This window comes from Merops nubicus, unplaced genomic scaffold (assembly GCF_000691845.1).
Source record: "Merops nubicus isolate BGI_N331 unplaced genomic scaffold, ASM69184v1 scaffold15765, whole genome shotgun sequence".
NCBI classification, from domain to species: domain Eukaryota; kingdom Metazoa; phylum Chordata; class Aves; order Coraciiformes; family Meropidae; genus Merops; species Merops nubicus.
Window position 1 is genome coordinate 24368 of NW_008607759.1, and position 11397 is coordinate 35764.

The 11397-nt window shown below is 42.7% G+C and overlaps 1 protein-coding gene across 1 annotated transcript; it reads right to left on the reverse strand.

Annotated features, from left to right (window-relative positions):
* Positions 1-440: 440 nt before the first annotated feature.
* DTNBP1 (dystrobrevin binding protein 1) lies at positions 441-7022 on the reverse strand. Its single transcript, XM_008940059.1, has 3 exons — positions 6869-7022; positions 4790-4933; positions 441-1357 (listed from the first exon to the last, which is right to left on the reverse strand). The coding sequence occupies exons 1-3, from the start codon at positions 6984-6986 to the stop codon at positions 1110-1112; spliced, it is 510 nt and encodes a 169-aa protein (XP_008938307.1). The 5' UTR covers positions 6987-7022; the 3' UTR covers positions 441-1109.
* Positions 7023-11397: the final 4375 nt, after the last annotated feature.

The following is an 11397-nucleotide window of genomic DNA, read 5'->3' on the forward strand; positions in this document are numbered from 1 at the left end:
CAGCTCGGCCTGTTACTTACGCCGTTTCTGATTACATTCCTTCCCTCCGTGCCTGAGGAGCAGGAGCCAGGATCCTTCTCAAAGGAGAGCAGATCCCTGCAAACAGAGCGTGAGACTTGACAAGAAACAGCTGTTAGACATGTGCAGACCTCGATTTTAGAGAGAAAAAAGACTGCAGAAAAAAAAAAGAACGGCAGTAAGAGGATGATGACTACAGCTCCTAAGGTTTATAAAATGTATGCACTTAATTTATAATCCGTTCAGGTTTATTTCCCTTAAATTGCTGGCTTGCATCAGTGTAGTCAAACAGATGTTACCAGGGAAAAGTAAATTACACTGGTGCACAGTATAAGAAAAACATTTTTTTTCCCCTGATTGCTGAATTAGTCTCCTCTGTTCACTGTCATGGATAAAATACTTGGGTAATCAAGTAAAAGACATGGTTGGGATAGAAATACTTTATTTTATCTTGAAAGAGGAGTAAGTTTATACAGTGCTAAGATACCTGCTCCATGAGGAGTGTGACATTTCAATCCGCATCTCTCCTCCTCAGCTTTGCTTTTTTTTTTCCTTAACACCTATGATAACTAAGTTGGTCCTGGATAAGAAGTATGAGAGAGTAGACACTGCTGCGTTAGTAGACAAAGGCAGTAGGCAGACAGTAGGTAGTAAAGAGTAGAAAATCACTTTTCATTTTGGTTTGGATCCTAAATCTTCAGTTGCAGCAGCTGAAAACATGCAAGGAACAATTTGGGTTCAGTATTACACATCGGGTCTAAGTATTTCAGCCATTTAAAGGTTAGTGGTCGAAGTAACTTGTATCTTTGCCCTTGAATTCTCTTATACATAGTATATACAACAGTTGTACTGCTCCCCTGAGCCCCAAGACTACTGGTAAAGTGTGTGTGCTTTAGGCATTATTTTTTTTTTTTTTTAAGAAAAAGACCCCAACCTCCACACAACTGGCAATTTTGTAAAAAGGCAGTATTTCTAAGTAAAAAGATCTGGCTGTCTGTTAATGCTCGGTTATGAAACGGTTACACAGGCAAGCTCTTCATTCACGTGTTCATTCATCCCGAAGTCATTCTGAAAGGATATGGGTTTAAGATTCAAATCGTTTGAGAGTCACTTTCGTCACTAACGTCTGAAGCACCCTTTCTCTCAGTCACAGCAGCAAGAGCAGTGTCCACTTGAACCTCCTCTTCATCAGACTGGACGACTGGAGACTCTCCTTCGCTGGCCTCCTGGCTGGCAGAGTCGGTGCAGGTGGACGACAGCGAGGACAGCTTCTGCCGCAGCTCAGCCTGGCTCGGGACCTGCAGGCTTATCTCGTTCATGTAGGTGCTGGAGTCGGGCCCTGGCAGGTGGAAAAAGAACAACAACCACCATCAAGCTGTGGCTCGGCAAGCGGACTGAGACATCCGTGTGTCAACCCAGCTGGGCACCGGGTCAGCGCCTGCCTTCGGGCTGTTCGGCTGCTGTTGTAAAACCCCCCAAAACCACAGCGCTGCCTGTTGGCTCTGCTGAAACTGAGCTCCAGTACAAGCCAGGGGCTGGTTTTAAACTGTTCCTGATGGTGTACAGCTCCCACTTGGTCTAGTACTGCTAAGGCTTGAGATCAAATAAGGTAAGACTGCAGGAGCATTAGGTCCAGCTTGCCTGTTAGCCAAGCACTTAATCCTCCTAACCCTGACTTTGGGACAGTCCTTGCAGACTTTGGCATGTGCTGAGAACTGTCATCAACAGGCACAATCTGTCCAACAGAACAACACAAAAAAATCCTGTGTGAAATTAAATAAAAAGTAATTGGGAAGGGGACAATAACAGTAACCTCCAGTTCTGACTGAAAAAAAATCAAGGTACAGAAGTAAAACAAATTCTTGCCCAGAGCAGGAAGGGGTTTCTCTGGTACACCTGTAGCATAGCTCAAGTGCACAGGAATGGGATTTTAAGATTGTGCTTCCTCCATACACTATGCAAAAAAAGACTTCTAAGCAAGGTCAGTGTAGTGGTGTTTGCGTGCAGTTTGAGAGTTCAGTTTTCAAAATTACTTTAGATCCTTTTTTTCTGGGCACTTCATGGCAGTAAATAAGATGGACAAATAGGGAAACTAAACTCCTTCTTTGTGATCTGCCAAATAAAGCCCTTTTTCCTTCCCTCCTGTACCTAACAAGGGTCTCTCCACAGTCAGGGCAACCAGCTTCAGCACTGAATAACCTCAGTGAGAAAATGCTCAAAAAATCCGTTGGGATTTTCTATAGAAAGGTTTCCAGACGGTTGGCTGGAGATGAGTTGCTCACTACACCTTTCCTCTGCTAAGGCTATTAGCAGATCAGTTCACACTACGCTGCCCTGTGACTGCTCCCCACAGTCTTACCAAGTATCCCAGTTAAACAGGAACAAGAAAATGGCTGTAACAGCATCTGGAGGCAAGAGCAGCTTGTACTAGACACTGTAAGGCACACTACCTGCTGCTCAGGCACAGCTCTTGCCCTAACTAGCTGCCACCTTCATCTCTAGACCCAAACTTCGACTGTAAGTACCCCCGTATGTGGCGTTGCGTTGGCCTCTCTGGGACTCAGGACCTCCAGGTGCAAACGTGCCCTCAGCAGGTCCATGCCTTCAGGTCCAAACATGCCTTCAGCAGCAGATTCAACACAAGCACCTGGTGTGCAATCCACAGCTCTGACAGCCGACCAACCTGCCTGGACTGAAAACACCCTGCCACTCCAACTGGTCATGCCAGTCCAGGCTGCCCAGCAGGCCCACTGAGGTGCCTCCTCAGGGAGTACATGAAGTTCTACTGAACACAAGTGATAGCAGAAAGATGTCTCTAATGACACCTGTCTCAATGTTGTGTGTACCGGCATGCACTAGATAAATTTACACAACACAAGGAGTCTTCTGGAGTAGCAGAGGTGAGTAAATTCTTTGGTTCAACGTACTGACTGTCATGAAGTGTTCCAAAACCACATAGCAAGACAAATTCAAAACATTTTAATGTCCTGAGCTGGGTTTAATTTTTATGAGTTACTAAAACAACTTACCTGCATTCTGTGGTGTTCAGTAAAACTGTGAAACAACTCTTGCCCTGACCAACCCAACTCTCCACTGAGCAAAATGAAGAGTTGTCTTTAAGCCATCTCATTTTTCTAAGAATAAAATCTATTGCCTATTTGGCTTGATACTGAGGTGCCAGGTCCCTAAAGCAGGTACAAAAATCCCTTTTGATTCAGGGGGGATGAATCTCTGGGACCACCACAGCCAGATTTACAACAGTGTTACACTGCTGTGGTAGTAACTACAGAGGAGCGAGTCTTGCTGCTGGCCTATCCAGCTGCTGCATTACAGCTGCGTGCTGGAACATCAAACCCTGGCCACATACAGAGTATAAATAAATATACACCATCTATACATATACCCTGTAATACTTACAGCACAAAATAAACAAGACCTTTTTTTTCAAGTGCTGTTAAGTTCTATGTCTATTTAGGAAAAAACAACCACAACTATTAGTTTCTACACTTCCTGAGATAATCCAGTTTGGTTTTAAGACACGAAGCTTCTCGGTCCAACATCTGCCAAAGACCCATCGAGGGGAAAACAGACCTGAGTTCTGTAATTACCTGCATGCTCAAACGATGAGCAACTTCAATAATGCATGAATTGGATGTCCAGCCAAAACCAGCCATATGAATTTAGTTTTTGCAATAAACCACAAAATCCTTCAGTAGTCAAGTGTGCCTTGACTACTCACTGTAAGCTTTTCATGTTCACAGCAGGTAATAATCACCTTTACACAGGGAGGAAGAAAATAACCCCAGGATATTATTAACTTTTTTCTTCACATATCCCAAAATATAGGATAGGATTTAAAATCTCTCTTCACTGTAAATACCTTTATAAAAATATTTCAACCTATATCTTCAAAAGAAATACAACTATGTTTAAAGGAGCTTTATAATCTCCTCCAAGGAAACTTATTTTGACTGTTTTAGGAAAAGGCATTTTAGAACTAATGTAAGGTTTTAATTAAGCAAGCACACTTCCCTGGTGGATAAAGTATCCACTATTACTGATTTCCTGCTTTAAACAGATCCCTCGTCATGCTGCAACTTGCCAAAACCTAAATCTGGTTTTGTTCATCAGAACGCATAAACAAAATTTGGGATTAAGATTAATTTAATCCAATTTAACTAACATGACTAGCAGTAAGAAGGCTAAATGAAAGAGCTGCAGTAACAGACTCATTATTTAGAAGCTTCCAGAAGACTGTCATGTTTCATATATGTGTGGCCTGCTATGTTGAACCCTGTCTCTGAGAATCTCTCACTGAAGATCTTACGCTATACAACTGATCTGAGTTTACTTCAAAATGCCAAAATTCTGGACAAATTCTAAGAAAGCAGTCTTAAAAATAAAAACCTAACTGCTGCATACTTTGTCGATGTTTGTTAAATCATCCTCTTTTATTTTAAATCATCCTCTCAATTTTCTGTGGAATAAAATGTATCTTAAAGGCAGTAGATGACACCCCACCTATCCATACCGTGACAAACAGAACCCGAAGCTGTAGCAGCTAGATGAGAAAAGACACAGCCCAATAATGGCAGGCAGTTCTGCAGCAAGCTCTCCTGTACTGCAACTTAAATGTTAGTGTTTCAAAAACCACTCATGAAAAATACTCAGTCTACATAGAGGGTAATGAGATAACATCAGCCATTAGAAACCAGAGCCATTTGGTGGTGTATCACTGCCTCTAAGCACACTGCCATGACTAGCACCATACCCAGCATGGGAGACAGCATATTATTGTCTTCGCCTCCTGAGTTTAAAAAGACATCGAGTGCTTCTTGGTCAGACATGTCCATTAGGTCCATCTGTTCCAGCATGTCCACGTTCACCTCCATGGAAGACATACTTCCAATGGGTTCTGTAGTGAAAACAGAGCAATCAGCAAACTGACAGTCAGGTACGTGATGTTATTGCCCCGAAAGGCTTCAAGAGCTGCTATAATTGCACCCATTAGTAACAATTAAACTGGACGTGGAAGGAGCACACCCACAGGAGCTGCCCAGCAGCACTCTCAGCCCAAGCCCAACAGTACTCTGGGCAGTCTTTGTTGTGAATTTATTGTCCACTAATGGGTTTGTAATCCAAAACATTTTTAGCAACAACATTTATAGCAATAGCTTCGCCAGAAATACGCTGGGAATGGGGCTCGGGGGCAAAGACTGAAACTTTCCATTTTGTAATGCTCCTTTCCCATTTCCCCAGTCAGAGGTCTTTTTAGAGAAAAACATAAATATTTATCACACAATCAGTAAACATCAACAGAAATAGACATGAAAATTCAGAGAGAAGGATTAATGTTAGCAGAGAGCAGCCATTCTTTTTCCACATTCCACCAACTGCTCTAATAAATGACAGTAGAATATAAAATCTAGGCTGATGCCTAATATCTTCTCTCAGCATGGGGACTTAACATTATTAATTACTCAAGCAAATTACTTATTGTTGTCAATATAATACTGACAAGTAGCAAGGGAATTAAATATTTGGATGGGCATCTTCTTTCTTGAACAATGAAACACACAAGCACAGAACAAGTAAGTTCAGGGTTACTCAGATATAAGTCCAGTTGCCGCATGTGTAACATCAAATATTACAATGGTTTAATTGTCTAAATTTAACAATAACATGATTAAAAGCCTTCATCTGTGAAGTGAGAGGAAATCCTATCGTTTGATTGGATCTTTTTCCAAATATACTATAGCTCTGTAGTTTTACAGGTACTGCAGGATCAAATCTCTCATTAAAACAGTTTCTTTGAAACATGGGTTCTGTGTGATACTGGAAAGCTGAAGTTCAGCAAGTTAGGTACCTGAACGCTCCAACAGAGCTGTGTGTCCAGTGCTAGCCCATGACAATGCCCACTCTGAGCCTAAGTGGACTACAGACATGTGCAGAAAGCAGGAGACCCAAACTCAACTCCTTCCTAGACCAAAGGAATCCAAACTCATGTACCCCCCTTCTCAGAAGAGTGTCCTAGCAACCACCCCAGAGCAGCTCAGATGAGCGTTTATAGCACTCATGCAGACGTGGGAATCTTGGATGGTATTCCCTGCTCCAGCACCACAAATGACAGCAGGACTGGCCCTGGAGCAGGGACAGGCACCCAACGTTTTGTCCTGCCACACGTCTGACGTAATCTCCCGCCTGCTTTCCTCCTGGTCCTGCAGTCCTGCATTTTGGCCCAACAGATGGGTGCCTCCCACACAGGAGCGTCTGTAGGCTATGACATTCTTGTACTTCAGTCAGGAGATGCCAGACTTGAGTCATCTCATAATAGGGAGAGAGCTTAATTTCATCTCCCGTGTCCTAATCACATACTCTGTGTGTTACAGAGACAATGGAAACAGCGACCACCTGGAACCGTTCTGAAATACAACATTGATCCTTCATTTGCACTTCTAACATTTTTCTGAGGCACCTCCTGCCAGGTGGCAATCCCAGACTTTGGAACTCCATCAGACAGGAGGGGTCACCTCCATCCATATCTTTACAGATACAGATGCACTCTCCAGCTGCAGAGAAAGGGGCTGTCCCAGATGTTCTTCAGTGCTCTGCATCTCCTCAGACAACAAGCAGAGAGTCTGACTGATAGAATTTCTAAGGTGTCTAGTACCCCTGGAACCCAAAGTTTGTTTAAAAGAGCTCATCTGATGTTTCAATTCCACCTAAAAAGAAATTAGGCACTGCAATACTTAACCTGTAAGCATTAAACCCACTGCTGACCCTGACCCCTCAAGAAGATTCTCCAAGTTGTGAGTTTGTGGATTACACAGAAAAGTATTTTAAAACTTGCCTCGCCTCTCTGCTATCTGCAAGTATCCTGTAGAAAGGTATTGCTCCATGTCCTGCTGGAAGGCTTCCTCAAAGAACTTCTGACGCTCCTTTAGCTTCATCTGCTGGGTGTGCTCCATATCCAAAACCTTCTGGGCATGTTCAGCATCCAGCTCAGCTGAGCGTAAAACAAACAAACAAATAAAATATTGCATGTATATCCCCCTGACACCCAGAATTCAAAAGCCACTGAACCAGTTCAGGACTGACAGGCTGTTAACACAAGCTGTTACAAAAGAAGGCTTCTGCACTTTGCAACTGTATTTTAAAACTGAAAGGATAAGAATACTGTGTTAGGCAGCATAATTTTCACATTAAAATGATGTCATAACTATTTATCTTGAGGCAGATGTCTCAGAACTGTACAAATGGCAACACCTGAAAGCACTGTCCCAACAAGGACTGGGATTTCAGTATTCTGCCAAAAAAAAAAAGCTACCAGATAACAGTGCTTCTGCTATTGTACATACCTAATCCACACAAAACTAACACTCTTAATCTGAATGTTGCTGTGCATTGCCACCATGATACAAGTAGAGAGATACAGATGTATGTATGCTTACAGGTAGATACATATAAATACACATAAAACACGTGTGTGTGTGCTCATGCCTGTGAGATTCTGGGTTTGTCAGCCTTCAGACAGACTGGAAATGTCCTCTGAAGTGTGCCCTACATGTCGTGCAGGTCCACACCGCCGGGCACTGTGCAGCAGCCCGAGCTGACAGGGGGTAGGAGAACAGTGCTGCTTTCAACACCACCACCACACAGCCACGGATGTCAACGTACAGGGACTCCTCTGGACACAGCAGCAAACAACGTGCCAGCATCAACGTGACACTGGCACCAAAAGCAGAGCCAACTGCCCTGAGTTACTGCTGTGACTCCAAGCAGAAAGGGCCAGTTTCTGCAGCTTGTCCAGGCATACAACTGAATTTGCTTAGAGGTGTCTAAGCTGGGTCTCCAGCAGGTCCTCCTTCCCCCTACAGCTAAAGAAGAATTAGGCTGAACATCACTGGAAGAACACCTTTCCTCCTGTTTTGCTCTGCAAGAGCCACTGACTGGTCAGAGACATACAAAGAAAAGAATCACGCCATTTACTGACAAATAACGTCTTCTAGAATAAAAAGCTGTGTTAACTATCAAAGTACTAACTCTAGCCAGACCACTATTAGACTATGCTTTAGGAAATGATGCTTTTTTAGGAAGAATATATAAGCTGGAGTCCTTCCTCTCAGAGTTCTCTGTCCATTTTTCTAAACCAGTCTAAAACTTTCTGTTTAAGCAGAAAAAAGAATTTGCTATCTGAGCTGCTGACAGAAATTATAGGTGAGGCAAGTAGAGCTGCTGGTCTTGGCTGTTCTACTCATTAGGGGAAGCTCCAACAAATACTGGGTGACAAAAGTCCAAGCTTTAAATACCAGACAGACACAGCTAGAATATGGCATCCATATGGGTAAATCCTGGAAGAGCATAAAGATTTCTAGGACAAGCATCATATCAGTCTTCCAGGGAAAAGGTTATGTTAACGATGTTCTACAATAAGGCAATTCATTAAAAGCATTTACCATTATGGAGATTATTACCCGAATGCAGAACATGTTTTATTAAACTAGGCAAAACCATCAGAGAGCAGCAATTCACTCTGTTGCCTGCACCAAGGTCACAGATCACATCCAGAAGCAACTGAGCTGTGCAAGTTGCCAAAAGGAGCCATAAAACTGGCCCGACACACCAAACATCCATTAAAACATCAGTAAATAAGCTGAAATCTTTTTCTTAGAGCAGATTTCTGAAGTAAAATGTCAGAGTACAGTAAGGAAAGCATTCTCCTCTAAGTCAATGCATCTTTATTGCCAATTACAGGGCCGTGTACGGTGACTGTTCCTCGGAGCAACTCCTTCACTGCAGCCCTGGATGATGAGCAGCTATTAACAACCCCGTGTATGATGCAGAAATCCTATTCCACTGTAAGAAGAAAAGCCAGCGGCGCTCGCCGACAACAGAAATTTCCTGTCTTCCTCATAATATATTCTGACAGTTTTGCCCTCTCTATTGGTACTTCAGGATATTTTTTATCCCCAGAACAGGGACAGTATTCAAACAAATATGAGACTGATGCAACTTTATTCTTAGTACCTCACCCTCTGGTTGGTTTGTTTGTTTTTCATTTTGCCTAAAACATCCCATTAACTATTGAAATTGTCACTGGCCAAGCTAAATGGTAACAGCTGCCTGCTGTACTGACATATTCTAAAGAAACTCAAAATACTCTCCAGCTGAAGAGTAGGCACAGGCTTGTTCTCCACAGTCAGTTACAGAGAGTTAACATCAAGAACGCTGCTGCACGATTTCACGCTCTGCCAGGTATAATAAAAGTTGCTTGGCTAAGTAAAACCAAACCACTACGTGTGGGGTTTCTGTTTGTTGTCAGAACTGCTAAGGGTGGCTAAACGAAGCCAAAAGTCAAACCTGAACCAACAGGAAAATGGGTATATTGTACCTTTCACAAAGCTATTCAGAATTATGTTTTCCATAATCCAAGTGTAGTTTTACGTGTTTATAAAACGCCAAGTAGAGGCAGGACCAAAGGGGTTCTGAGAAAGACAAAGTATCATCCATACACCCTCATACACCGTTTACATCCACATACAAACTGTTACAGACATCACTGAGATCTGACACGCTTAAAATATTATTGTGTTTTCCCTTTCAACATAAAATTGTACCTTTGAATTAGTATCTGCACCTATTTCTTAATCACACTGCTGTGCATGGAAAAAAAAAAAACATATTATGGAGAAAACACTAATTCACACTTAAGTGTAGACTTACAAGACTTGTCATCATAACCTGAATACAAGGTGACCTCAATTCTACACCAGCTATGACTTTCAAGTGAACACAACTAAAAGGATGCAAAATATTACTTTAAAAATTGGAAATGCTGTATCTTAAGTGTTTGAATCAGATGCTGGAAGAACACAAACACCAAAGAAACAACATCTTACAACAGCTTATAACTCATTACCTCAAGTGTAAAGGGCACCTATTTTCTGCCAGCTTTATTGTGCCTGACAATTCCTACAAATTAAAGTTCTGCCAGAGAACCTAGAATTTCTATCCATCCAACAAGCTAAGTGACCATTTTATACTTTAATCTAAAATATTTTCCAGTTATGCACAACAGATTTCCTGAATAACTATGGCTACAAATAAAACAAATGAGAAGAATGACTACAAAACCCAGGAACTGAAAACAGTGGTTGTTCAGATTGCCAACACATCCCTTGGACCGAAAGGTGTCAAGTTGCCCAAACGGGTGGGTTTTTGGTGCATTCATACTGTTATCCAACCAGCTTACTTTCCTTCAATTAATTTATTATGTTACTTTATAGTTCTCATGTGAATTAGAATCCATAAATGTCTCTGTTCTAAAGAGAGAAAGGCACAGATTAACAGAAAACCCAGAGCTTACACTAAATGCCTATTTTCCCCCCTTCAAAGTCCATCTGTTTTTTGTAGACTTATTCAACCAGACCATAAAATGTATGCAAGTACTCTTCTCAGGGATTTCTGCTTTCACTAAAGATATCAAAGCCTCAAGCAGTCCCTCACTGAACTCACTCCAGGTTTTTGATGTTCCTCCTGTACCAGGGGGCCCAGAACTGGACACAGCATGGAGACATGCTGAGCAGGGGAGGATAATCCCTTCCCTTGATCTCCTGGCCACGTGCCCGTTCCTACAGCCCAGGATGCTGTGGCCTCCCTTGCTGCCAGGCGTGCTGCTGGCTCCTGCCCACCCACACCTCCAGGGCCTTTCCACAGAGCTGCTCCCCCGCTCCGTTTCCCCAGGACCTTCTGCTCTTGCTGCAGGGGCTCCTCCTGCCCAAGTGCAGGCTGCTGTGTTTGTGCCTGTTGAATTTCATCATTTTCCTGTAAGCCCACTCCTTCAGCCTCTCTAGGTCCCTCTGGCTGGCAGCGCTGCCCTCGCTCTATCAGCTGATCCCCCCAGTCTGGGGTCATCAGCCAGCTTGGTGAAAGTGCCCTCCATCACCTCCTCCAGCAAAGACCAGTATGCTGCTGTTACCAGCCTCCAGGTAGAGTATGATCCCTTAACTGCTACCCTCTAAGCCAACCAGTTATTTATCCATCTTGTTGCCCATCCATCCAGACCATAACATCATAATTTGGCTACAAGAATATTGTGTGAGACTGTCAGAACCTATTAGGAAGCTGGCTAGTCACTGAACAACGGAAAGCCTTCAAAAATCAGAAGGATAAACCCAGAAAACCAGACAGCGGAAGACAGCCAGCCAGCAAAGTAACTTCTCATGAGCATAATAACTTAGCAGCTTATACTTGCAACTGCCTCATTATATACCCTTTAAAGTAAAAATATCAAAGCAAGACAAGACGCCGGGGAGCACTTCAAAGAATGCAGTTTTTCTAAAAAAATGTTGAAATTATTCTTGACAGAACTTAGAATAG

Coding starts and splice junctions, on each gene's coding strand:
- DTNBP1 (XM_008940059.1), bottom strand. CDS start 6,986: ATGGAGCACACCCAGCAGATGAAGCTAAAGGAGCGTCAGAAGTTCTTT. Junction 4,934..6,868: donor GCAGATAGCAGAGAGGCGAG/GCAAGTTTTAAA, acceptor TTTTCACTACAG/AACCCATTGGAAGTATGTCT. Junction 1,358..4,789: donor TATGCTGTCTCCCATGCTGG/GTATGGTGCTAG, acceptor TCCACCTGCCAG/GGCCCGACTCCAGCACCTAC.